The 23,162-nt window shown below is 41.7% G+C and overlaps 3 protein-coding genes across 6 annotated transcripts in view; 1 reads left to right on the forward strand and 2 right to left on the reverse strand.

The window, feature by feature from the left end:
* The window catches only part of nphp4 (nephronophthisis 4), a 191,303-nt gene extending 178,645 nt beyond the window's left edge, over window positions 1-12,658 (reverse strand). For all 4 annotated transcript variants that reach the window (XR_009768367.1, XM_061673501.1, XM_061673493.1 and 1 more), the window contains exons 1-2: window positions 12,269-12,658; window positions 11,516-11,653 (exon numbers count right to left, since the gene is read on the reverse strand). Coding sequence is in view for 3 of the 4 variants with exons in the window: in XM_061673501.1 (XP_061529485.1) it covers window positions 11,516-11,653; window positions 12,269-12,445 (315 nt within the window). In the remaining variant the exon portion in view is untranslated. The remainder of the gene's footprint in view (window positions 1-11,515; window positions 11,654-12,268) is intronic.
* Window positions 12,659-14,494: 1,836 nt separating this feature from the next.
* On the forward strand, window positions 14,495-18,709 carry dffb (DNA fragmentation factor, beta polypeptide (caspase-activated DNase)). The gene is made up of 7 exons (XM_061673380.1): window positions 14,495-14,681; window positions 14,884-15,010; window positions 15,123-15,308; window positions 16,401-16,480; window positions 16,541-16,714; window positions 16,794-16,894; window positions 17,861-18,709. The coding sequence occupies exons 1-7, from the start codon at window positions 14,559-14,561 to the stop codon at window positions 18,090-18,092; spliced, it is 1,023 nt and encodes a 340-aa protein (XP_061529364.1). The 5' UTR covers window positions 14,495-14,558; the 3' UTR covers window positions 18,093-18,709.
* c1h1orf174 (chromosome 1 C1orf174 homolog) lies at window positions 18,242-22,921 on the reverse strand. Its single transcript, XM_061673392.1, has 4 exons — window positions 22,715-22,921; window positions 21,858-21,929; window positions 20,820-21,191; window positions 18,242-20,740 (listed from the first exon to the last, which is right to left on the reverse strand). The coding sequence occupies exons 1-4, from the start codon at window positions 22,721-22,723 to the stop codon at window positions 20,600-20,602; spliced, it is 594 nt and encodes a 197-aa protein (XP_061529376.1). The 5' UTR covers window positions 22,724-22,921; the 3' UTR covers window positions 18,242-20,599.
* Between the last annotated feature and the right edge of the window lie 241 nt (window positions 22,922-23,162).

Consider the following 23,162-nt stretch of genomic DNA (forward strand, 5'->3'; position numbering starts at 1 on the left):
ATGCATTGCTCTGGTGTGGTTTTGGCCCATTCCTCCACACAAGCAGTCTTCAAATCTTGAAGGTTCTGTGGACTACTTTTATGGACCTTGAGTTTCAGTTGTTTCCATAGATTTTCGATTGGATTCAAGTCAGGTGATTGGCTGGGCCATTCTAGCATTTTCTCTCTTTGAAACCAAGTGAGTTTCCTTGGCAGTATGTTTTGGCTCATTATCCTGCTGAAATGTCCTCCCTCGTTACATTTTCATCATCCTCGTAGATGGCAGCAGATTTTTGTCAAGAATGTCTCGATACATTTGCCCATTTATCCGTCCTTCAATAATGTGATGTTTACCAGTACCGTTTGCTGAAAAGCAGCTCCATACCATAATGTTCCCACCTCCAAACTTCACTGTTGGTATGGTGTTTTTAAGGTGATGTGCAGTGCCATTTCTCCTCCAAATGTGGTGTGCATTATAGCATCCAAACAGTTCCATTCAGTATTTAACTGGCTCCTCCAAATGTTGTTCATCAAACTTTAAACAAGCTATGATATGCTTTTTTTCCAGCAATGGGGTATTGCGTGGTCAGCGTGCATACAGGCCATGACGGCGGAGTACATCACTCACTCTTTTCCTTGTGACAACAGTACCTGCTAATTCCAGGTCTTTTTGAAGCTCTCCACGGATGGTCCTTGGCTCTTGGACAACTCTTCTGATTATTCTTTGCACTCCTCTGTCAGAAATCTTGCAAGGAGCACCTGATCGAGGCAAATTTCTGGTGGTATGATTGGCTTTCCACTTACGTATTATGGCCCCAACCATGCTCACTCGATCGTTCAGAAGGTTAGATATGCGCCAGTAACCAGTGCCATCGTTATGTTTTGCAACAATTAGTTTGCGACGGTCTAGAGACAGCTCTTTGCTCTTACCCATCATGAGATGTGTCTTGACTCACACCTTGGCAATGAGACGTTTTTGTAGGCAATCAATTAGGACTGAACCCGCTGATATTCATTTGCACTGACAAGGGGCTGGATTGCTATTTGATTATTTATGGCCTTCCATGCCTTTTTGCACCTCCCTTTCTTCATCAGAATCAGAATCATCTTTATTTGCCAAGTATGTCCAAAACACACAAGGAATTTGTCTCCAGTAGTTGGAGCCGCTCTAGTACAACAGAACAATTTACAGAACACTTTGGGGACATAAAGACTTTGACAAAAAACAATTGTGCAAAAAGATGCAGAGTCCTCTAGCACTTAGAGCAGTTCGAACGACTAATATTGCAATAGTCCAGTGCAATGACCATTGTGCAAAGGGCGCTGAGACTTCAAGGAGTGTATGCGGTTTAAAGTGACGAGTAGTGCGATCATCTGGGACCATGTCGGTTGTGCAAATGTTACAGATACTCCTCAATCAGTGTGCAAATGGAGCAGATGCTACTCTGGCATGAGTGGCCAGTATATGCAAATAGTGCAGCATGGCGAGACAACTACAGTGAGTGCACGAGTAATACATAATTGGCCCCACAGAAATGTGACAACGAACTCAAGTCAAAAAATTGTGTAATGGAATTATAGGTTAGGTGTTTAAGAAGTTGATCGCAAGAGGGAAGAAGCTGTTGGAATGTCTACTAGTTCTAGTTTGCGTTGATCGGTAGCGCCTACCTTAGGGAAGGAGCTGGAAGAGCTGGTGACCGGGGTGCAGACGGTCCGAGAGGATTTTGCACGCCCTTGTCTTAGTTCTGGCAGCGTGTAAGTCCTCAATGGTGGGTAGGGGGGGGGGTACCGACAATCCTTTCAGCAGTTTTGATTGTCCGTTGCAGTCGGAGTTTGTCCTTTTTTGTAGCAGCACCAAACCAGACTGTGATGGAAGAACACAGGACTGATACGATGACCGCTGTGTAGAACTGTCTCAGCAGCTCCGGTGGCAGGCCGTGCTTTCTCAGAAGCCGCAGGAAGTACATCCTCTGCTGGGCCTTTTTGAGGACGGAGTTGATGTTGGTCGCCCACTTCAGGTCCTGAGAGATTGTAATTCCCAGGAACTTGAAGGTCTCGACGGTTGACACAAGGCAGCTGTGGCGAAGCATGCCTCCTGAAGTCCACGATCATCTCTACTGTCTTGAGCGTGTTCAGCTCCAGGTTGTGTCGGCCGCACCACAGCTCCAGCCGCTCCGCTTCCTGTCAATATGCAGACTCGTCACCGTCCTTGATGAGGCCGATGACAGTGGTGTCATCTGAAAACTTCAGGAGCTTGACAGTCGGGTTCGCTGAGGTGCAGTCGTTCGTGTAGAGAGAGAAGAGCAGCGGAGAGAGGACACAACCTTGGGGCGCCCCAGTGCTGATGCTGCGTGAGGATGAGGTGGCCTCCCCCAGCCTGACCTGCTGTGTCCTGCCCGTCAGAAAGCTGTAAATCCACTAGCAGATGGCAGGTGAGACGCTGAGCTGGAGAAGCTTGGTTGAAAGGAGTTCAGGGATGATGGTGTTGAACGCTGAGCTGAAGTCCACGAACAGGATCCTCGCGTAGGTCCCTGCACTGTCGAGGTGTTCTAGGATGAAGTGCAGTCCCATGTTGACTGCATCATCCGCAGACCTGTTCGCTTGGTAGGCAAACTGCAGGGGGTCCAGCAGGGGACCTGTGACACTCTTGAGGTGGTCCAGCACGAGACGTTCAAAGGACTTCATGACCACAGGTGTCAAAGCGACAGGCCTGTAGTCATTCAGACCAGAGATTGCAGGTTTCTTGGGGACCTGAATGATGGTGGAGCGTTTGAAACAGGATGGAACTTCGCACATTTCCAAAGATCTGTTAAAGATCTGAGTGAAAACTGGAGCGAGCTGGTCCGCGCAGACTTTTGAGGCAGGATGGGAACACATGGTCCGGTCCTGCCGCTTTGTTAATCTTCTGTTGTTTGAAGATGCGTCTCACATCCTGTTCATGGATGGTTAACGCAGAAGTCAGAGGTGTGGTTGTGGTCGCGGGTGCGTGTGTGGAGTGAAACTGTCCTTTTTAAATCTGCAATAGAAGGTATTCAAGTCGTTGGCTAGTGTGCTATTGTTCTCAGCTTGGGGGGATCGTCGCTTGTAATTAGTCAGCGATTTGAATGCATGCCAGACTGATTTAGAGTCGTTCGCGCTAAACTGTTTTTCCAACTTTGCTGCATAGATCCTCTTTGCAATGTTAATTTCTTTAGTCAGCTGGTTTCTAGCTCGATTATACAGGGCCCTGTCCCCGCTCTGATATGCGTTCTCCTTAGCTTGGCGAAGCTGCTTAAGTTCAGCAGTGAACCACGGCTTGTTGTTTTTCAATGTGCGAAATGATTTTGTTGGTTCACAAACCTCTTCACAGAAACTGATATAGGATGTGACAGTGTCCGTATATTCATCCAGGCTGCCAGCTGAATTTTCAAAGACACTCCAGTCTGTGCAGTCTAAACAGCTTTGAAGTTCCATCTTGGCTTCATTGGTCCACTTTTTGACTGTTTTCACTGTAGGCTTCGCACATTTAAGTTCTTGCCTGTACGTCGGTATTAAGTGAATTAAGCAGTGATCAGACGAGCCCAGGGCTGCACGAGGTATAGCACGGTATGCGTTTTTTACCGTAGTGTAGCAGTGGTCTAAAGTATTATTTTCCCTGGTAGGACAGTCGATGTGCTGCTTGTATTTAGGGAGTTTGTGGTTGAGTTTAGCTTTGTTAAAGTCCCCGAGAATAATGAGGGGTGAGTCCGGGTGTTTTTTTTCAATTTCTTGTTCGGCGAGCGTTAGCAATGCGGCGTTCGTGTTAGCTTGCGGTGTACTATAGACTCCAGCCAGTATAAACGATGCAAACTCACGTGGCGAGTAGAATGGTTTACAGTTCAAAAACAGTGACTCCAAATGCGGGCTGCAGTGTGTGCTGAGCACCGTGACGTCCGTACACCATTTTTCGTTTATATGGAGGCATATCCCGCTGCCCTTCGTTTTCCCCGATGAGTCCACGTTGCGGTCCGCTCGATGAATGTTGAAGCCGGGAAACATGACGGCGCCATCGGGTACAGCGTCGCAAAGCCAGGTCTCCGTGAAGCACATGGCCGCGGAACGTCCGAAGTCTTTACTGGTCTTTAACAGAAGATGAAGCTCGTCCATTTTGTTGGGTAGGGAGCGTACATTCGCGAGGTGGATCGACGGGAACGCCAATCTGTGTCCTCTCTTGCGGAGTTTCACCTGAATCCCGGCTCGTTTTCCTCTGTGGCGCCGCTTCCGCATCCATGCGCCGAACACCGCGGACGCCGCTCCGGTGAGTAACTCGGGGAAAAAACTGAGCGGATTTTTGAAAGTTGGTGACAGAAAGTCCGGAGTAGCCTCCTTGATGGTTAGCAGGTCTCCCCTTGTGTAAGTGAGTCGTGTAAGGTCTCCAAAGACGGACGAAAAACACAAAAACAAAGACAATACTGGAGAGCGCGTTACCGAGGCGACCACACTGGTAGGCGCCATCTTGTAAAAAACTGTCCTTTTCAAATCTGCAATAGATAATTTCAGCCGCTGTATATACAGAATCATCTGTTCACCTCCCTTTCTTCATCTGTTCAATACTTCTTCCCTGTGTCATTTTACATTTTTACACACACAACTTAATTTCTGATCTTATTTGTTTTACTTTCTTTGTATGTATGGATTACTTGGGTTGTTCCCAACATCTGGTGAAATTCTCCTGTCGATAGCACCTTTGGAAGTATATTAAGTGCGAAAAATGGTGACGCGTTAAATACTTATTTCAGCCGCTGTATATACAGAATCATGTCTTATCACTGTAGTGGAAAACCTTCACTTTAAACAGGTAATTCAATATTTGGGTTTTTATTAATATTCATATACCTAATATTTTATGTTGTTTTTCTTTTAGGAAATTGCCCTTATGCCTCGACCGGACTACAGGATTTTAGCGCCGATATTGGCCCGATTAGCTATCGCAGCCGATTCCCTAGATCGGGCCTGACATATTTTGTCGGGAACGACAAAATTTCTTTTAGTGTGACAATTTGGCCCTACGATAGCCCTACGACGCCAAAATGAAAAGTGTAGCATGTTTTTTGTTTTTTTTTATATCGTCTGTGAAGCGTGACATATCAACGACAACTCGCACTTTGACGTCAACCAACAGGATTGAGTATTGTGACCGGCCCATCGTCTCTCATGCTTGCCATTGTCAACATACCTGCACGCTGTTGTCAACATTTTTTTCACACGCACAAACCAATGTTTACCAACGCTTTACAGCATGACTCGACAGAACGCCGCCATGTTTACGTACAACTGATAGTGCTAGCACTAGCTTGCTCGGCTACATGTTTTGTGGCCTGCTTGTGAGCCGTATCATATTAAAAGTATGTGAACATACCTTAAACAATCAAGCAAACCACCTCATTTTGTTCTTTTTTTCCCCCCGACACAATAAAATACATACGAGAGTATGTCGCATTGACCGGTGACAAGTTTTGTGGTTCCGCCTCTCCGACAGTGTTCGATTTGACAAGATAAAACCCAGTGATCGTAAAAGACAGGCTACGATGGTATCGGAATACATGTCGTGTAGTGTTGCCACTGTCTGAGATGCGGCAAGATTTTATGCCAGTAATCTGACAATCGTCAGTGCAATCGTGAAAGACCAAATTTGTCTCCTTGTCTGATCCAGGCATGAGGGACTTAAAATTAAATATGTTGCTGCCATTGTTGCTGTTGCTATAAAAGTAAAGCTAGAGACATAGTAAGAGTTTAGTGTTGCTCCACATTTCTTTAAATATTGTTTATAAGATGGGAGATTCTGTCTCTAAATGTTCTGAACTCCTGTTTCCATGTCCTCTGTGTGCTTTGTAAGGTAATCATCCATACTTTTGCTGTTGTTATCATCAAAGCTTTCATTTTTATTAAAAGTCAAATAAAACAAATATTGAGTCAGAATGGTTGTTAAAGGGCTGTATTAAAAGACTGTTTTCTAAAATGCAGCCTTGTTCATAAAACTGCAGCTTGAAAAATACCATATCCCAATCTGCATGTGCTCCTTTTCCAAACAAAATAAATAAATAAAAGGTGTGCGAAGAGACGCGGCAGAAATCCTCACTGTATGGCATCTTGTTTTGTAGGATGAAGGCCCGTCTCTCTTTAATCACTGTGCATCTTTGCCTTTCACACAATATTAAAATCAATCCATCACAGCTGACTGGAGGAGGTTGGGGAGGCCCCTGTAGCTCCCTTTTAGTATTATTTGGATATCAAACAGGAATTTGCCACTCACAAGGCCCAGTCACAAAGGGCTTTTGTAGCATAACAAAGCCAGGCCCAGCCCACTTTATCATCCCAATAGGATATGATCTGGTTTCTATTATTATTATCATCCCTAGACAGATAATAGAATTCAGACGCTTGTTGCAGGTCTTCTATTGTTGCAGGCGATGATGATTATGGTAGATAAGCGAAAGGCCTGAGATATATTGTTGGATCAGATGATCATCCAGCAAGAGAATTGTGTAGAAAATTGTGTGACACATATTTAACAACCAGCCACCTCCCCAGTTATTACTTCCATTCGAGAAGTGAGACTCTTTTAAAAATGAACAAAATTTATACAAGAGCTCAGCAGTGCTCTTTGTATAAAATGACATTTAAGCTGTTTGACCTCAATATATTCAGATACATGGTGATAGGGAGCTAGAGTATGATGCTGGGAAGAACAACTTTTAATCCGTAAAAGACAACACGGCATAACGACTGACAGGGCTGTCAGTCTTTACAAGACGCTCTTTTAGTCCCAATATTTCTATCTCACTGAAGAAAATGATAAAAGGCTTGACCATGATGCTGTGTCCAGTTAAGATCAGGCCAAGTCAGTTTCCTTATACCAACATATAAACGGACGATATCAGAATAGTTGATCCAGCTCTTGTATTGGATCTCATTCCATTGTGCAAGTGTAGCAAATGTTGTACAAACCCCAATTCCAATGACGTTGGGACCTTGTGTAAAATGTAAATAAAAACAGAATACAATGCAAATCCTTTTCAACCTATATTCAATTGGACACGCTATAAAGACAAGCTATTTCATGCTCAAACTGATAAACCTGCAAATATTTACTCATTATGAATTTGATGGCTGCAACAAGATGGGAAATGGGATGTGTTTAACACTGTGTTACATTACCTTTCGTTTTAGTAATGCTCAATAAGCGTTTGGGAATTGAGGACACCAATTAAATTGTTGAAGCTTTGTAAGTGGAATTCTTTTCCATTCTTGCTTGAGTGCAACTTCAGTTGCTCAACAGTCCGGGGTCTCTGTTGTTGTATTTTTCGCTTCATAATGCGCCACACACTTTCAATGAGAGACAGGTCTGGACTGTTGGCACGCCAGTCAAGTACTCACTCTTTTACTACAAAGCCACGCTGTTATAACACTTGCGAAATGTGGCTTGGGATTGTCATGCTGAAATAAGCAGGCACATCACTGAAAAAAAAATGGCAAAAAAGTTGAATGGCAGCATATATGTTACTCCAAAACTTGTATGTACCTTTCAACATTAACGGTAACTTCACAGATGTGCAAGTTACCCAGGTCATGGGCACTAAAACACCCCCATACCATCACAGATGCTACATTTTGAACTTTGCGCTGATAACAATCCAGATGTTCCTTTTCCTCTTAGGCCCGGCGGACACGACGTCCATGATTTCCGAAAACATTTTGAAATGTGGACTCGTCAGACCACAGTACACGTTTCCACTTTGCGTCAGTTCATCACAGATGAGCTCGGGCCCAGAGAATCCAGCGGAATTTGTTTGTGTTGTGTTGCTTTCGCGGCGCATGTTAGAGTTTTAAATGAAAATGGTTTTCTCAAGTGTTTCTGAGCCCACGTGGCAATATCCGTTACACAATGATGCCGTTTTTTTTTTTTTTTTTTAAGGGAGTGCCGCCTGAGGGATTGAAGGTCACGGAAAACAAAAATAAAAAACACTGCTGATCAGTTTAAATACCTTCTTTGTAGTGTATTCAATTGAATGTAGGTTGAAAATGATTTGCAGTAGGGATGTCCCGATCCAACTTTTTCACTTCCCGTCCGGTACCGATATTGCAGTCTTAAGTTTTGGCCGACACCGATATCGGTCTCATCCGATATCAGCAATAATCATATGTAATTTACTTATTTTGTAGATGGAATGTTAGAAAAGCCTTGATGAAATGATATTACTCAAACGGAGAACGATAATCAGCAACAGTAGGTATAAGGAAAAACTGACCCATTTATTATCAATCAATGGGTTACATAAAGTAACGTTAAACATAGGAATATACTGCAATTGAATAAAATAAACAAAAATCATATTATAAAATCCTGAAAAATAAAACCAATTTTTAAAAATTTTAATTGCAACATAACCACTGCTAACACTAAACATAAGCATATTCAACATTTGAATAGATTGGATAGAAAACTATGAAAAATAACTGGAAATTGTTTTTCAAACAAACGACACTTTTAAAGAGCAAAATAACAATTCAAGTTAAATTCTGTTATTTCTTACTGTCCGTATATGGTGTGAAGGAACAGTATTTGGTTTCTCCTCGTGTAGCAATAGTTTTATTGGGGCATAGTTTTATTTGTTGTTCCTGCTGTGCACATCTTGGCATCTGAGGGGCAGTGTGATGCACACAATGAGATACACACAGAGTAACAAAGAAAGTAGAGGGAGTCACGATCGAATATTTTTAATCTAAGTCTTTTTCAAAGAGTTTGAATGTATGCCAGAGAGCATCGTTATATTGCCCTTTTGTATGTCTTTATACAGCGTTTGTGTACCAATATTCATTATTTTGAGAGCTACAAGCGCCGCAAGTTCGATGATAACTTTTGTTAGCTCGTCAATGGTGCTTTTTACTCACCGTGTGTTAGCTTTGAGCTAGCGATTTTTCTGAACAAAAACAAAGACACAAAGTCTGTGATGTTATTTGAACAATAAGTAATTCTTTTGTTATGTGTGTTTAGTTTTACAGTGACCTTCAACGGGACTGTCAATAAATGACTTGAAGCAAAGCAACTGAAATTCACTCTTACTCCTTGCTACTATGTTTGCACCTTAGCAACCTGTTGTTGTGGTCACGTGGGCTCTGCATGCCGTCCGGGGGCTGCTGGATAGCAGTGCTGGAGCGGACTGCTTGTATAAGAGTGGTAAAATCGGAGATTTTAGATCCAGTCTGGTCCGATCCGATACTCTTTTTTTTTTTTTTTGCTGACATCGGACCGACTTCCGATCTCAAAGATCGGATCGGGACACCCCTTAATTTGCAGATCATTGTATTCTGTTTTATGTATGTTTTTCATAATGTCCCAACTTCAATGGAATTGGGGTTTGTACTTGAAGATAAACGGCTTAACCAAACAAGGGAATTGTGCTGCCCTGCGCCCAATGCATTTCATGTAAGGGCAGGGACATGTTTTGATAAATAAGTGACCTCAACTGATGAGTGCAATTCATCATATCATTTATGAATCCACTAATTAGCTAAAACATATGCTGCATATATCATTACATGTTTCACGATTAGAGATGCTCAAGTAGATAAAGGTTTACTGGCTCATCACACTACAGCAGTAAATCATCTAAATTAACAACACGCACACCGACGATATCCAGGACATGAGCTGTATCGATATTCTGCAAGGTGATAATGTTAATGATTGTCAGAGAGGTATTCAATTAACAATGTTTATTATTGTGGTTTAGTTTTCGGTCTGGCAACATAATGATAGCTTTGTCTAATATTTTGGTGACCTCAATTAGTTATGAGTGAGTCAAAAAATATGAGAAACAGCACTCATTATGAAACAGTACAGTTGTACACCACTGCTAACTACAACCACAACAATAAACACATTATATTAATACTTCTCTGACACAGTCAATCAAAACTGAAGATTTTTTTACTGTACTTCTGTTAAAGCAGAATATTTGAAGCAGTTCTTGTATTGGATATCATTATATGGTTGAAATTGTTACAATGTTGTGATTCGTCAGTGTACAGTCTAAAATACAATAAAATAAATATGCTCCCCGCCAAAATGTTTGCACAAAAATTACCTAAACAGTATTCCTACACCATATTGTGGTTCACTTATTACCGAGTCAGTGCATCGCATTTTTATTTTTGGGATGATCAGTATAGAGCAGTTACTCTCTTGCGCATCTTTTGGTTCAGTTTATATTAGTGGTTATTTGACTATAATGTGCCAGCAATGACTCACATAAGGACAAATGTGCTCTTTTACTTTTTTTAGGCACAATGCCCAATGGTTTAGCCAGCAAATCGCCCATTCTTCTTATGTTCGCATGGGTCGCCTTTCATGTCACTCAAGCAGAGCAAACCCACCTTTTAAAGCCATGTGAGTGTGTGGATGATGACCTCAAGTGAACAAACAAGTAACAGTGCCCCTCTAACGCATCACATATTTACATTAAACTGCCGATATGAAACTCTCAAATTTATCGTGGAGGTTTTCTGGAACATAACCCCCGCAATAAACGAGGGACTACTGTATTTCATTAACACAAACTATGATCCAAAAACACATTATCATTTCAAACTCATCTTACAACATTATCATTACAACATTACAAAAAGGCTTACAGATGATAAAAGAAAATGTGCATATCTTTTGCCTTGGCAACCTGTAAAAATTCCAATTGTCAAGTAATAACAAGACCTTCGTTTGTTAGTTTGAGCTTTTCGAAAGCGACTCGGTAGACCAAAAACATTCACACACGGTGACGACTCACCCTACCTTCCACAAACCCAGGCTAAACTTAACTCCTACCTGACATACAAAGATCTTAGAACAGCCGAGATGCAATCACTTTAACATACTTCCTTGACACCAATTACTACTTTCCTATTAGCTAGGGCTTTGGTGCCATCTTGTGGTATATTGTGGCATTTTAGAAACCGCACAAAAACTGGTTACAGGTGAGGTTTAATGTATTATAAGAATTAGTATGACAGAAGGACTTCAGAGACCGAATAGAACTGCTAAACATAGTTAGTGTAAGCTGGAAAGTAAATGATCAATAAACAGATCTTGATATGTGCACTATTTGACCAGAAAATTATGGGGAGAGAGTTCGCTCAAAATTATTTACACAAATATATCCGCGATTTACACATGTTTTTCAAATCCACACAAGTTGAGAATATTTACACGTGTGGGAAGGCCGGTCCCTCCACCCGCTAGGCGGCAGTGTTCCACACGTGTGAATATTCTCAACTTGTGTGTGTGTGTGTATGTGTGAATATCTTGAAAACTGTGCTACGTTTGTCTAAAAAATAAATGCGCGTGCCAGCTGTTCCAAAAAAGCACCTTCAACAATTGACAAGCAGAATTGAATATTTACCAATGATAAGTCACGATAAATGCACACAGAACAAAAAAAAAAAAAAAAACAACATGTAAATCACTGATAGAATTGTGGATTTGAAAAACATGTGTTTTTAAAAAAATAAAATAAAAACATTACCTCATTGAGGGTCATCTTATTGTTTTTCATCTTCTGCGGAGTGCTCTTCCATGTTCGCCCAAAGAAGTACTGGTGATTTCTATCAAAGAACGTCACTCGCAGCTGGTAGGTCACATCTGATTCAACCTCCGGGGTTTCCTGTGAGGAGGGAAAACTCCAAATTTGTGTATAACAAAGACTCCACAAATAAGTTAAATATTTTTATAGGTGCATGTTCCATCATGCCAAAAAATTAATGAGAGGCTAATTTATGTATCAACTCGGACTGCAACTAACGATTTTAATAATTGCTTAATCTGACAATATTGTTTTTTCCCCTTGATTTCCTTCATATTTAAATTTAAGAGATTTCAATTTGAGATCATTACTATTTCAGTGTTTATACATGCTGTGACTTTTTCGTGTCGTGCACAGAGGTTTTTCTAATGTTAAAATGGGTGCCTTACCTCAAAAAAAAAAAAAAAAAAAAGTTGTGAAACACTAATATAAAAGATGGATTTATTTATTTGGAAAATGCATGAAAAATGTGGGGAGGTTCGTTTTGGGGAGCGGATTCGTGGAGTTTTAATTCATTTAAATGGAGAAAACTGATTTGACAAACGAGTACATAGGCTGTGTTGTTCCACTATCCAACTCTAATAAAACTCTTTATTAGAGGTTTTTTTTATTTTTTCCATTTTTATTTTTCTGATTTTTGTTTTAGCAACACTCCCTTCATCGCTAGCGAGCTAGCCAGGTGTTAGCGGTCGTCACCTTCGGTGGATGCGCCGCCGTGAGCCGGGTGAGGGTGAGTTGAACGCCGTGGGACTGAGTCAGGTGGCTGTCCGCAGCCTGGCGCAGCGTCTGCCCGACCGGTGGAATCAAGCGTCCCCTCTCGAACACGTCTCTCCAGCAGTCCGCCATGGATGCCAGGTCCTCTGTTTTCACCATACTTCTAGCATTGGCGACACTGTGAGTGGGCTCTCCTGCGGGCAAATGTTTTCAGAGGCTCACATATATCCGTGTCGTCGTTCACAATACACCTACATAACTAATAGACGTCCTGTTAACATCGGAGACTTGGGGAAACACTCAGGAAGGGACACGTTTATTTAAGGACTCGTGGTCGCTTTTCGCCGAAGCAGACACAGGGGGATCGCCATGTTAAGATGGGACCGTCCCATCTTGGGCGCGGGGGGGGGGGGGGAGGTCATGAGCAAAATCAAGCGTTGCACCACGAATATTTATGATTACGACGACAACGTTTATGCAACCGATTAAGAGTAACACGTAATATGTAAAGCGGTAGCGATGTATTTCATCGTGGAATATGACAAAGGAGGATATTTTTTTGTGATGGCTATGTGTGTTTGCCCCATCTTGCACTTGGTGTCGCCTATCGCGTAGCGTCGGTTGCTATGGTATTAATCACGTTGCCATGCTGGCAACTCACAAATATATCTTTAACAACATCTTTATTATTTTCATTAAGTTTATGTTATACTTACTGATTTCTTTATTACATATTTTGTCTTTGAATTGTTATCGTCATCATCGGTAGTAGTAGTAGTAGGCTAGTCGTAGTAGTAGTACTAGTGTTTATAATTGTAACCATAATATATACGCAGTAGTAGTTTATTTGTGCTCATTGTCTTCGTAAAATGATTTTCATACGCAATTAGTCATGAATCTCCGCACAACGACAAACTCGTGAAATTAGACGCTATACACAAAATACAGCAGGGGGCAGCAAAGCACAGTTAATGCGTGTTCGTTCAAACGAGAAAGCGGAAGCCATACAAACCAGTCCAGCGAGTAGTTTATATAAACTATACACGAACGGACTAGTAAACGTGTAAGCGTATTCTTATTTCGATATAAATAGGGAGATTAGAAACGAAGAAAACACACCAAAAGACAGTATATTATTTAAAATATTGCTTATTTGGAAAGATAGTGATGGGAAAACGCAATGCATCCTGGGACAGCTCGCCCTGCTAACGGAAATTCAAATTAATCGCATAGACATGTACATTGGTTGAATGAGCGGGTGGGCTCGAAATGTAAGCGCCTCTGACATGTTGGATGTGGCAGACCTGCCCGAAGTATCATGCAATGTCAATGAAAGTGTACGTCTCTCCTTCACCCAATCATACACATAGACACTGTAACATATTTGGGGAACAGATAGGCACCAAAAAAGAACGTACGTAATTTTTAATTATAATTTCAAATTGTTTCATATCTACTGAACCTTTACCGCTCCAGGCGTATGTAGCACACCTAATAACTATTATGTACTCTGGATAATAGTAGAATTTCATTTACTATATGAATATTAGTAGAATTTACTATTAGTAATTTACTATTAGTACTATTATTCATATAGTAGTACTATATGAATAATAGTAGAATTTCATTTACTATATTATCCCCATAATCTCTCCAGGGCAAATACATAGGTAATGACCAATCAATTGTATGTGTTTTTCGAATGATTTCATTCATGTTTAATGCTGCCATAAACACTGTTAAATATTGAGATGTTAATATTACATATTTAAGCTGTCATTAACCAGAACCTCAAATGCAGATGTGATGTGGATTTTCTGACTAAAGAGCACTGTTTACATATAATTGAATTTGATGGCTCGTTTTTGTATTCAGTGTTGTTGTTTTTTGTTTTTTTATCAATGATAGATTTTTATCAAATTACTAACAACATTATATATATATCGATATTTATTATTCATTCATAGTAATAACGACAAAAGGCAGCAAATTACGATCGCAAAATGATGTTAATGGTAAAATATAATTCCTCGCGAGCTGGCTTTGAGTGGCAAACGGTTGGTTCCAGGTCATCCCTTAAGGAAATATGTAAACAAGGCATCGAACGATGTACTTCGCCACATCCAACATGGCGGGACGTCGACGGTAAATATAGTGCCCAATGAGGTATCTAGCTATATTAGCTCGTCTTCTCACGGATGGCCTGAATCGACAACATGTTGACGCAAATGCGAGCAGTGACCGACAAGAAGACGCAAAGATAAGCGGCCAAATGTTTGCGCTTTTCGGTGAAAGCAGGCCTTTTAAAATCAGGAGCCTCCACGCAAACAAAAAGTACGGAGTTGCAGCGGGCGACCTGAAGGAGTTGCTTAAAAAGGGTTGCAGCTTATTCGAGGTTTGTCATTTTCTTCTGGTGTCGTTTTGAACTGGCGTGAAAGTGGGCCACTTTTGATCAGACCAGCGCACGGTTAACGAAATAAGACAATTTTGCCAACCACTTTGTCACGGCAGTAAGTTGTCTCTGAGTGCATGACAACCCCACTGTGCACTCTTAAAAATACACAATATTAAGATTGGGATGTTCTGCTGTTTTGCAGTTGCCACTTTCTGGTGCACATGTTTGTTTGTACGCAGACGGCACGAGGGTGACAAAAGAATTCTTCGCAACTTTGTCTGCCAACACAGAACTTGTTCTCCTCGGTAAAGATCAGTCATGGGGCGGAGGTAAGTGACAGGCGCACCTGCTTTTCTGGCTGGGGCATCATAGATCCGTATGAGTTCTGAAGCGGTGATGGGTGACATCTTAATCTCTCTCTCTCTCTCTCTCTCTCATCAGCTGCGTGCGACATTGCCCAGTTGCTGAGCTCGGACCGGCACGCCGCAGGCCTCGTCCGGGCGGCCGAGGGCCTCCTCTCGGATGAGAAGTCTCTCAAGAGGCGCAAAATACTGAGCGACCTTCTCCGGAACCTGGAAGACCGGTCTGAGCTGGAGAGCAGAGATGAGGACGAAGACTGGTTCAGGGGTGATTTTCCCCATACCATATCATGAACATTCAAATGATCTATTCCAGAGTTCAAATGTAACCTAACCATCATAAAAGTCCTCTATAAACTTTTGTTACATTTGTAGGCCAAGTCAACATATTATGCATAGGCTATTTTATCGTGCTTGTGTTCTAAACCAAACAGATTTCAACAGTATGCTTCCATCCACCTGCGAACAATTGTTTTGTTTGGCACCATATTCTTTGGTCAACACCATTCTTAACGATTACCGTTTACTTGATATTTGATATTGAGCGCGACGACTAGAATCCAATTAAAATGAAACGAATGAAACAAATCCAGCCACTCGTCGTGCTCCTTCTGGTGCGCGCGCCTCGGCCACTAAAGGGGAGTATAACACAGACACACTGACTCAAACAAAGAATAACTTCACAACTAAGTGACTCTAAGGTGCACGTGTACTCGTTTTTTTTGCAGAGGATAAAGAGTATATGCCGGTGGGCATAGTTACATTGTCTGTCCACAGGCGTCGCGTCACCATTTGTGTTCACGCCCGTTGCTTGAAGAGTCACGACGCCGCGATATCGGTTGGTTTGTCTGCGCCGTTTTGCATTGTGCGTTAGCGTTAAGCTAGCGGACGTTCTTGCGTTCAAGTTGTGTGGTTGTTCCAAATACACAATAAGTAATTGTCTTTGTTTTGTTTAGTTTGACAGTAAATTCAAACTGGGAATGGCAATACACAAATTAAAGCCTTTTTTTTTTTTTTTTTTTTTTTCCCCCGCCCCCCCCCCTCCCCTCTCTCTCTCTCTCTCTCTCTCTCTCAATTTGTTCACTGCAGTATCTGCCAAAGTGCTGCTTGTTGTCAAGTGCGTTGAATCGAGTTTGCTGCAAAAAAAGCTAGAGTCCGTCACTCAAGTTTTAATTCTCCAAATTATCCTGAGTCCCCACCAGCCCAATGTCTATTTTTTCACTTTCAAATTCATCCTGCGGGCCAGAGTGTTCCCCCGTGCGGACCGGTTTTGGCCTGTGGGCCACGTGTTTGACACCGATGTATTTGTCATTCCTGCCCCCCGTTTAGCCCCGTGTGTCTGATTGCGTTTTCCACACAGGTGTGGAAGCTCGCTTCAAGACCAAGTCGGCCTACTTGAAGTACAACTGCGAAAAAAGGATAAGAAGCTACATGAAAGAGGTAAAGCCCGAAAGCATGTGACAGCTCCAACATGTACCAGTTTCTCTTCTCTGTTGACAGTTGGATGAAGCCACGAAATCCGCGAGGAAGGCTAAAGTCCGAGTAGAGTGTTTGCAAGCGTCAGAGAGCATCTTGGAGATGCTGAAGTCAGACAAATTCAACGGCCGCTACTTTGACCGCACTCAAAAGGAGCCGCATCGACTCTGTACGCGAGAAGGCTGGTTCACCTGCCAGGTACTGGGACGGAGTATTAGCACCGTTGGAAACGCAGAATCACTGATACGGGACAGCTCTTGCACACTTGCGTCCCCAGGGCTCCTTCGACCAGACAAAGTGTGCATCGCTCCACTCCATCAATCCGTACGGCAGCAGAGAGAGCCGCATCGTGTTCGGCACTTGGAATTTGGACCACAGGTTTGACAATTTCACTTCCGTACAGGGGAGCCATGGCTTATCTGCACTGACAATACATTTGCGATATTTCCACTGAGAGATTTGTGGAAGAAATGTCAAATATGTTCCAAGACAAGAACTACTAACCCTTCACGTGCCCTCGGAAAGCATTGAGCATATTGATATCCAGGGGGTGAATTGGATTTATTGTCCGTTGAAGCATTGTTATGAACACTCTGTGTTCCTCACTGTACTTGGATGCTTATCTTCATTGCGTTATCGCGTGTATGAAATGCGCTATATACTGTAAATTTGCTTTGCTTCTTACATTTTATAGAAACGCACTGACATTCTCCCCAGAATAAATACACTTAATTGTGCCATCATCACTCCAATGGTATATTGGAGTACATGAGTAAACCCACAAGATGGCCAGTGAGATCTGGATTTGGAACAGCGCGCGCACAGAATTAAGATTATTATTATTTTTTTTTTTTAACTTAAGTAAATGTATGAACGAGTATTTAGGACAACACTAAAATGAATATTTGTTTCATTGCATTAGTTTAGTGTAAGTAACCCTTTCTTTCCTGTAACATTGCTTTGTGCTAATAAGACGTTTTGCTGAAGTGATGTAATTGGTGTAATATAGGTACAGAAGATGGATATAGAATTAGAATGAGCCTTCATTTGTCCAGCGTTGGGGGAAATTTTGGTTTTACAGCGGCAAAGGTGGCAATTTCCAAAAATGTACATATTTACAAACACCAGGCTTTACTTAATACTTTCTTCTTGTAATATCACCGTTTTATTTTCCTTAAATTTACACTTCTTTGCTGATGAAATTTAACATTCTCGTAATTTTTGTCTCATTATTCTACAACTCTATTCTGGTATTTTGGTTGCTCAGTGTGGCCCCAATACTCTTGCGCAATAAATGTACATAACAAAAGTGAGCATAAAAACATAAACCTTCTGTTTATACAGGATTGAAAAAAAGCGGACGATAATTCCTGCCCTCATGGAAGCGCTGCAGAATCACACAAGCGAAGACATCAATTTGACCTACTTCTACCGACTGCTGTTTACACGGGACAATCTGAAGCTGGTCCACATCGTGTGCCACAAGAAGGGAGCCCACAAGCTGCAGTGTGACCCAAACAAAATCTTTAAAAGAGTAAACACAAAGCGCCAAGGGAAGAAGATGCGCTTGAAATGAATTTGTAACATATTTGTTCAACCTGATTTTATCACCTACTCCGCTTTTCTTTTTTTTTTTTTTTTTTTCCCCCACCAAGGAATGACAAGATGTCACTTGTAGCCACCTAAAATGAAGCAAGAAAACATGAAACATCCATTTGTTGTTAATCTTGGCACGGCAATGTTTATTGCATTAAATGCTTATGCTGAGTTTGAGACAATCACTCAGTCTGAAAGTTGCATTGTACAATAAGAAAAGCATTCAGCATGAATAAGGCATGGAGTTAAACAATTTATATATATATATATATATATATATATATATATAATAAATAAAACAGCTAGATGGTCTGATCAACATGCTTTAGATGCGATCATTTTATAGTGCAAAAGCTATGACACTCACAGATGACGAGATCAGAAGTGTACTTTTTATGAAAATGTGACAGAGTACGCAACGGTGTATACTGAGCTGCATTGAGAAATGGTTTTATCTATACATGTACACACAGTTGTGCAGCGTTAAAACTGCCTCAGCATATAATCCCATGAAAGGAATATGAACATGACAATCCAAAACAATTTCAAATATTAAATGCTCATTTTCAATCGACTTGTTATGGACCTTTCTATGTTTAAAAAAAAAAAAAAAAAAAAGGTGCTGAATTCAAGTTGCATCATTCCACATTACATCTTACTTTAACAATCTCAGTTTGGCCGCTGGTGTGAAACAAACACTTCAATACATCGCTTCCAAACACTACAGGATGGATTTCAAATATTTTCATTTTCTTTACATGGCAAAGTCTTAATAATAGCACCTTCAATATGTCTTTCATCAAAATGCTTTTTGACATTAGAAAATCTGAATGTTTGAATACGACGACGACATTCACACACTGCGGCATTGTGCACGTGTGCTTTCCTGTGTATTTATAGAATTGAATTCTGAGGGATTGGTTAGATACGCAAAATAAGTAAGTGGATGTCAAGAGATTTTCAATCTACCAGTGAATTGAGGCAAAATGCAAACTTGGCACTCGAAAATACAGTGCTGTGGGGAATAAAGACAATTCATTTGGTACAGCCACACAATCTAGCGATAACCAATACAAAAGATAAAGATTGGAAAGAAGAAGAAAAAAAAGATCAGTTTTGATTGACGCTGTCAGAGGGGTTTAGCTTTAACAATAGAGTGGTCCCCCACTATTTGAGGGAAATGGAGACCAAGTCTGCGCGCTGATCGATAATTCCCATGAATAATTGACGCTCCCCTTTCAGTGATTCAAATTGCCTGTATAAAACCTTCAATATAACAAACTATGATCCCAAAACACTTTAATAGTATTTTAAGCGCTAACAAAAATCTTCAAACATTACTGAACCTTTAAAAATAAGGTAAAGGATAAAGAATTACTGTAGCGGTAAAGTCTGGTCTAAAACAATGAACTCTTAACAGGAGTTGCATCACTGGTGCCAATACTCAGGGGGCGGCCTTGTGCTGGTGGGAAACCGCTGATTTGTGGCTCGCGGTTGCATACAATGGCTACCGCTTCGTTGTGATAGATTGCAATAAAAAAATAAAAAAAAGGGGAAAACCAAAAAGTGATAGCTGGCAGATGGTCTTGATGTTTAGTCCTGGTTGGGCAAAACTGGCGTGAGCCAAAAGTAGCCGCAGCAAACTTGGGTGCCGCAATCTTATCTTGTCTTTCGCGCTGACGGTCAATCACAAATCTAAAACATCTGCTCTTAGATTTGTGATTGGATGAGAGGCGGGGGGCTGGTGGAGGCGTGAATTAGCGTGTCTACACAAAACTTTTGATCTTTTTGCCTTCTGCTGCAAAAGTTTGGTTGAGCGGACCACTAGTAAGATGTTTTCGGGTGTGTTAATGGCCGACACTCACATTTGTTGTCTCAACTAAAGAGAGCCTACATTAAAACAAATATCAAACAATACTGGAGACAACATTTTTCCTGAAAAATAGCCATGTTACAACCACAAAAAGGCACGTTTTCTGCATATAATGGAAGATCGGTTAAAATGACAAAAATATGAAAATGGATGCATTAAAGAATGTGGAACCACTGTATGTTTATGTTGCACTTATTTTGCATCCCTCATGGAATCGCTAAGATAAACTGTTTATAAAACCGCGGTTTTATAATAATGAACATTGTTAAATTAGCACCAGTGTCAATCATAACTGAGCATTCGTAAAATATTTGTCAAGGCAGAATTGTTGATTCAATTCATGTCATGGATGTCATCGGGTGCAACTATTGTCAGCAGGCTTTTGAAGCTATCCAAGCAACGTTGGCTTGTCTTGAGGTTAGTTGGCCGATCGTCCGCTACAACAGCGCTAAGAAAAGGCTGGGCTCGCCATACTCGCGTGTCAAAGTTGGATCTTTCCTCGAACGTCAGCCGCAGTACCAAAATTGCTCAAATTACCGTGGCGCTTGTCACAGCTGAGTGGACGAAATACTTTTCTTCTGGAGTTCTGAAATGTCCATCAGAGCAGTCTCTCTTTACAAAGTGCCGCCGCTGTCTCCTTGGGGGAGGCCCGCCTCCTCCTCATCCTCGTCGCTGTCCTCTCGAGCGACGTAATGCCGCCGCCTGTGCTGCTTCTTGTGACGCGAGGAAGTCGCTGATGTTCTTTGAGGAAAATCCTGCCCGGCGAGAGACCTTATTTTTGTAATGAAGGCAACATATTTTTGAAGGGACACATGAATCACATCAATGGCTTACCTGTACAGCATCCAGATTTCCAAAGAACTGCTCCACAGGAAGAATTTGGTTGCTGTCGTCATCGGGGAACATGTTTTTGTCCGTTTCGTCACAATCCATGTCCTCAGGCTCGGACCTGTCCTGCACATCGTACCATGCGCAGGTGTCCAGCAACAGGGCCGCCCTCAGCGTGTTCTCTTTTCCCTCCTGTCCGTCCAGCAGAGGAGATGCTGAGCATCGCCGCCTGCCTGTGGACTGGAGGCACTCGCAGCTGATGCGAGACGCTCGCCCTGCGTCACCGGCCACTTTGTTGTCAGCGCCACCCGCTGAGCTGCTCTCTGCTGTCGAGTGAGTCTTCTGACTTTTCATGCATTTCCTCCTTGTGGTGGAACCCTGTGACCCAGTTGCAAGATCAGGCTCTGAGTGCTGCTGCAATCAGTCATCACCTCAGCGTTGCGGCTCTCATAAATCAAGGCACCACTGTATTTTGTTTGGTTCAATTGTGATATGTAATAAAACCAGTAAATGAAGTTTAGGAAGTGTTTTATTTTTATTTTTTCAGTGCCACTCTCTGGGCCCCGCCATGGCTGCATTGATGTGCTCCCACTTCAAGTATAAGAAATCTTACTTTCAACGAACTTCCAGTTTGGAAAGACTTTCTGGTTTCCTGGAATGCAGCATGTAGTAGCATCACCATCACGTTTGGCTTCATTATGACGGGAGATTATAATCCAGGTTACCCAATTTAGTCCGCTCGTTTAAAGACTTTCAGAATTTAGATTCTCAAACCTGCACTGCTGTTGAACTGCCGTTTAACATTTGTCAGTTAGTCTGACTAACTTATCTTGCCAAAAGGAAGCATACATTGACTTTTTTCTTCTTCTTTTTTTCCCCTTTGCCTCCCTTTAGCTTGTTCTAATATAAGAACATCACAAAGTCCAAATGTTATTTTTAACCTCAGGAGTCACAGCTGCTTTGTAATATGAGTCCTCCAATTGAAGACTATTGACAGCAGAGCCAATGGGAACATTAAGTGCGACGTGTTCCAAGTCAACCAACCTTTGGGGGGGGGGTGGCCTCAGAGATGTTCTTCCTCTTTTTGTGCTTTAAATCGTTGAGTTGACCGGGCATCTGCAATAATAAAAAAACATCCATCAGTCATCGTTAACCACCTATTCACCTTTTGTCATCAAGTGTTTTAACATTCTAAAGCACCGGTCTTTAAGTGTCCTGATTGTGGTATGACTGTATACCGTAGACCACTGGTGTTAAACTCAAGGCCCACAGGCCAGATCTGGCCCTTACTGTAATTTTATGTGGTCCGCAAGAGCTTGCCACTAATTTTTCCTTGACTTCAAAATCATAATATATATATATATATAATCAATTGCAGGGGGTTATTAGGTTTAGGTAAAGGACAGTAAGTGTAACTGCATGAATGAATGAAGCCTGCTCGGATGATAGGTGAACCGTCTTTCTCAGACAAACACAACAGTCCAGTTCCGATCGATTCAATGCCCTGAGAAGGAAATTACCTGGATGAATGAGAAAACTCACAAGCAACACTATTAACATTAAAGTGTTTGGTTTGTTTTTTTAAAACAACGTGAAGTGAAGAACGTACCTCCTTGACCACTGGTTTAACACCCTCCTGTGTTTTCAACTCAATGTCCGGAAATTAGTTCGCTAGCTAAAACTGTACGAGCTAGCGGAACTTCAATTTGAAGTTGGTTACCGTCTAAAAAGCTTAACGTAATAATAACAATAATAGCTTAACTTCACTTAATGTCGTTTTAGACGCTCCCTAAAGTGGCGCTGAATTCCAGTGACGGCGTTCCAAGCGAACAGTAACACGAGCGAAGCGGTAACCTGAATCGATTTCATCTGTCAATCATCAATCCCAGCCAGAAACTTACCTTGTGCATCGTCGATTCGAGGCACTTCTCCTATTTTGACTGGTTATGACGTTGGCTTTACATACGACTGATGTCTTCCCGATTTGACGACGTCGTTGATGTTGTTGTTGTTGTTGTTGTTTTTCGACCATTACCTCTGGTCGCTGTCCTCGTATAGCCTCGGCGACGCCTTGCCTCGCGCGTATATCCTGCTGCTAGGGGTTCGCGTTCGGGTCGCAGCGTCGTGACGTCAGACGATGCCAACGTGGCGTCATTTCCGGAAACGAAATCTCACGCTCACGTACGCATGATACCAACTCCCGCCTCCCAAAAAAAAAATACGAACATTACAACCAACATAATCCAAAACGAGAAATATTATATCATCATATGGTATTATTGTAAACCACTGTAGCATTATACACAGTTTAAACATTAGCAATGTTCTTAAATATAGGAAAATAAAATC

This window comes from Phycodurus eques, chromosome 1, assembly GCF_024500275.1.
Source record: "Phycodurus eques isolate BA_2022a chromosome 1, UOR_Pequ_1.1, whole genome shotgun sequence".
NCBI lineage: Eukaryota > Metazoa > Chordata > Actinopteri > Syngnathiformes > Syngnathidae > Phycodurus > Phycodurus eques.

Bases quoted from the DNA above. Each gene is read 5' to 3' on its own strand.
- dffb (XM_061673380.1), top strand. From the start codon at position 14,559: ATGTTTGCGCTTTTCGGTGAAAGCAGGCCTTTTAAAATCAGGAGCCTC. The intron at 15,011-15,122 runs GTAAGTGACAGG...CTCTCTCATCAG, and splicing joins AGATCAGTCATGGGGCGGAG to CTGCGTGCGACATTGCCCAG. The intron at 16,481-16,540 runs GTAAAGCCCGAA...CTCTGTTGACAG, and splicing joins TAAGAAGCTACATGAAAGAG to TTGGATGAAGCCACGAAATC.
- c1h1orf174 (XM_061673392.1), bottom strand. The intron at 21,192-21,857 runs GTTGGTTGACTT...ACTGGGTCACAG, and splicing joins AGGCCACCCCCCCCCCAAAG to GGTTCCACCACAAGGAGGAA. The intron at 20,741-20,819 runs GTAAGCCATTGA...CTCGCCGGGCAG, and splicing joins GAAATCTGGATGCTGTACAG to GATTTTCCTCAAAGAACATC.